This window comes from Coffea arabica, chromosome 9c, assembly GCF_036785885.1.
Source record: "Coffea arabica cultivar ET-39 chromosome 9c, Coffea Arabica ET-39 HiFi, whole genome shotgun sequence".
NCBI classification, from domain to species: Eukaryota; Viridiplantae; Streptophyta; class Magnoliopsida; order Gentianales; family Rubiaceae; genus Coffea; species Coffea arabica.
This window is the reverse complement of record NC_092326.1, coordinates 32,868,447-32,871,457: the sequence shown is the minus strand read 5'-3', so window position 1 is coordinate 32,871,457 and position 3,011 is coordinate 32,868,447. Positions and strand designations below refer to the sequence as shown.

Here is a 3,011-nt window from a genome sequence, read left to right as displayed (position 1 = left end):
TTGCTTAAATCTATACACTACTTTCCTTTTGTACCCTCATTAATTATTCAATTCACCCATGTTTTCTCTCATTAGAGTACTAAATGGTGTTGTTTTACTAGGGCAAAAGCAATGCGTGAAAAAAAGAAAGAATACGGAGGGGCAGATAATTACTAGGGTTGTTACAAAGATAGAAGCAATAATTACTAGGAGTAGTAATTAAGAACCCTGTATTGGAAAAGAGAGATAAAAGGGTAAAATTGTGAAAAATAATTAATACTGTATGGGGATAATAAAACGATAGATAAAAATATACTAGAGCAAATTTCTTAAACGTCAGTTATAAAAAAAGAGAGGGAGTATTTATGTAGGATGATCCTTAACGGTCTGAAGATGTATTCCATTAAGGGTTTTTCAGGCACCGTAAGCACACCTTAATTAACCCACCTATCATATATGAATACATATACTAATAATTATTACCCTCCGATCATTTATACATTTTTACTAATTAAAATTATCTTCTCCAAAATTTAATTCTCGAACTACATCTTAATAATAGGTGCCTATTTACCACTCATTAAATAGACCCTTCCATTGTATAGGAAACCACGTGTTCTAATACTTTTATTATTCTGAGCCAATACCTAAAACTGCTCAAATTCGTCCTTTTAGTATACAAAAGGTTCACGAAGGATCAGGTTGGAAAGGTTGAAATGCAAGCCAAGAAGGGAAGACACCGTTTGGTCCTCTTTCCAGTGCCCCTGCAAGGCCACATAAACCCTATGATTCATCTAGCAAGTATTCTTCACTTGAAAGGCTTTAGCATTTCTATAATTCATACCCAATTCAACTCTCCAGACCATTCCAAGTATCCTAATTTTGCCTTCCACTCGATCCCAGATGGCTTGTTGGAACATCAATTTTCTACATCAGATCTTGCAGCTCTTGTCACACGGCTCAACCTTAACTGCATCAGGCCGTTTCGCGAATGCTTGGCTAGTTTATTATCGGATAACGAGGAGCATGTCGCATCCCTGATCACTGACAGCATTTGGCATTTCACTCAGGATGTAGCTGACAGCTTCAAGCTTCCCAGGATTGTGTTCAGGACTACAAGTGTTTGTTCTTTTTTAGCTTTTCATGCCCTTCCTCATTTTCGAGAAAAGGGATATCTCCCAAAACAAGGTTTGTCAAGTCTCTATTGTTGTAGCCCCTCCATCATTGCATACAAATATAAGTACATCAGCATTTTTTGTGGGGAGGGGCTGAATCCACACCCTCTCATTTGAATTTCACAACTTGGAGCATTGATGATTTGTACCATTAATATTGATGGCATGCACTAAAATACGTACAAGGTGTAAAATTCAAAATGCGGGGGTGTCAGGTTTACCATAATTCTTTGTTGTTTAACGTCATATTTGAGAATCATCCACAAGCATATAAATATTTCTACATTTGTTCGGTACTCGGAATTTGCATTAGAGAAGCACATGAACAATATTTGGCATTTTTACGTGCAATATCAGATTCTCAACTGGAAGCACGAGTGGGAGAATTCCCGCCCCTAAAAGTGAAAGACATTCCAGTGATAAAGACGCGATTCCCGGAATCTTTAGACAGGATAATAAGTCTTATGATGGAAGGGACTAAAGCGGCTTCCGGGCTGATCTTCAACACCTTTAAAGAGCTTGAGGACAACGAACTGATGAAAATTGGCCAAGAATTTTGCATCCCAATTTTTGCAGTAGGCCCACTACACAAATACTTCCCTGCCTCCTCAAGCAGTTTGCTAAGACAAGATCAAAGTGCAATCATTTGGTTGGATAAACAAGCTCCCAAGTCTGTAATCTATGTCAGCTTTGGCAGCATTGCAGAAATGGATGAAACTCAATTATCTGAAGTTGCCTGGGGCCTAGCCAATAGTAGGCAACCTTTCCTCTGGGTGATCAGGCCTGGATTAGTACAAAATTCTGAAGAGCTTGCAAGATTGCCGAATGGATTCTTGGAGGCTGTGGAGGGAAGGGGATATATAGTCGAATGGGCTCCTCAACAAGAAGTACTAGCTCATCCTGCCATTGGAGGGTTCTGGACACATTCAGGATGGAATTCTACGCTGGAAAGTATATGTGAAGGAGTTCCAATGATTTGTTCACCCTTTTTCGGCGATCAAATGGTAAATTCTCGATTTGTTAACGATGTTTGGAAACTTGGATTGCAGTTGGAGAAAGGACTTGATAGAGAGGAGATCGAGATGTTGATTAGAAGATTAATGACAGAAAAAGAAGGGGAAGAAATAAGGGATAGAGTAATGTCTCTCAAGGATACAATTAATTCTTGCTTAGAGCAAGGTGGTTCTTCAAATCAATCACTAGAGAGCTTCATTGATTACATCTTGTCATTCTGATCTTGTTAATTTCCCTGTCTAAAGGCTCCGTCTAATGGTAATTTTCTATAACTATTTTTTTTTCCAAAATATGTGTAATTTAAGCTTCAATCTGAATTATCCGGATGTATTCTTGTTTTTATGGTACAATTTCCATCCTAAAATGGGTTTTTGGTATTGACATGACACGACACGAGACTTTGATTTAGTAATTAAGATTAGGATTTTAAAAATTAGAGATGCTCGATTCAATTTCCCCCTCTTCTTTTCTTACTCTTCCTTGTTAATTAAAAGAAATTAAAATCAAAGTGAGGGGAGAAAATTATCCACCTGATACAATTCGCATGGATAGAATTGTTAAGAAATCCCCATTCAGATCAAGATTGTAATAAATTCAGTAAAGGCGCAATATTTCTCAAATATACCTGTGCTGGTCGAAAGGATACTAAAATATTTTAGGTAGACCTACAAGGCGAGCATACTTGTCCTTTTTCTAAAACGTACACATAATAATACATGTTAGTGGTACAATTAGTTAAACCATGTCTAAGTACTTCACAAAGGATATCACTTTCATATTGAGTACCTGGGTTGGTTTCTCCCTGCCACTTGTCCAAATATTAAGAACTAAGATTCTGGTGAT

The 3,011-nt window shown here is 37.5% G+C and overlaps 1 protein-coding gene across 1 annotated transcript; it reads left to right on the top strand.

The window, feature by feature from the left end:
* Positions 1–627: 627 nt before the first annotated feature.
* On the top strand, positions 628–2,498 carry LOC113708255 (UDP-glycosyltransferase 76B1-like). Its single transcript, XM_027230717.2, has 2 exons — positions 628–1,167; positions 1,512–2,498. The coding sequence occupies exons 1-2, from the start codon at positions 696–698 to the stop codon at positions 2,387–2,389; spliced, it is 1,350 nt and encodes a 449-aa protein (XP_027086518.2). The 5' UTR covers positions 628–695; the 3' UTR covers positions 2,390–2,498.
* The last annotated feature ends 513 nt before the right edge of the window (positions 2,499–3,011 follow it).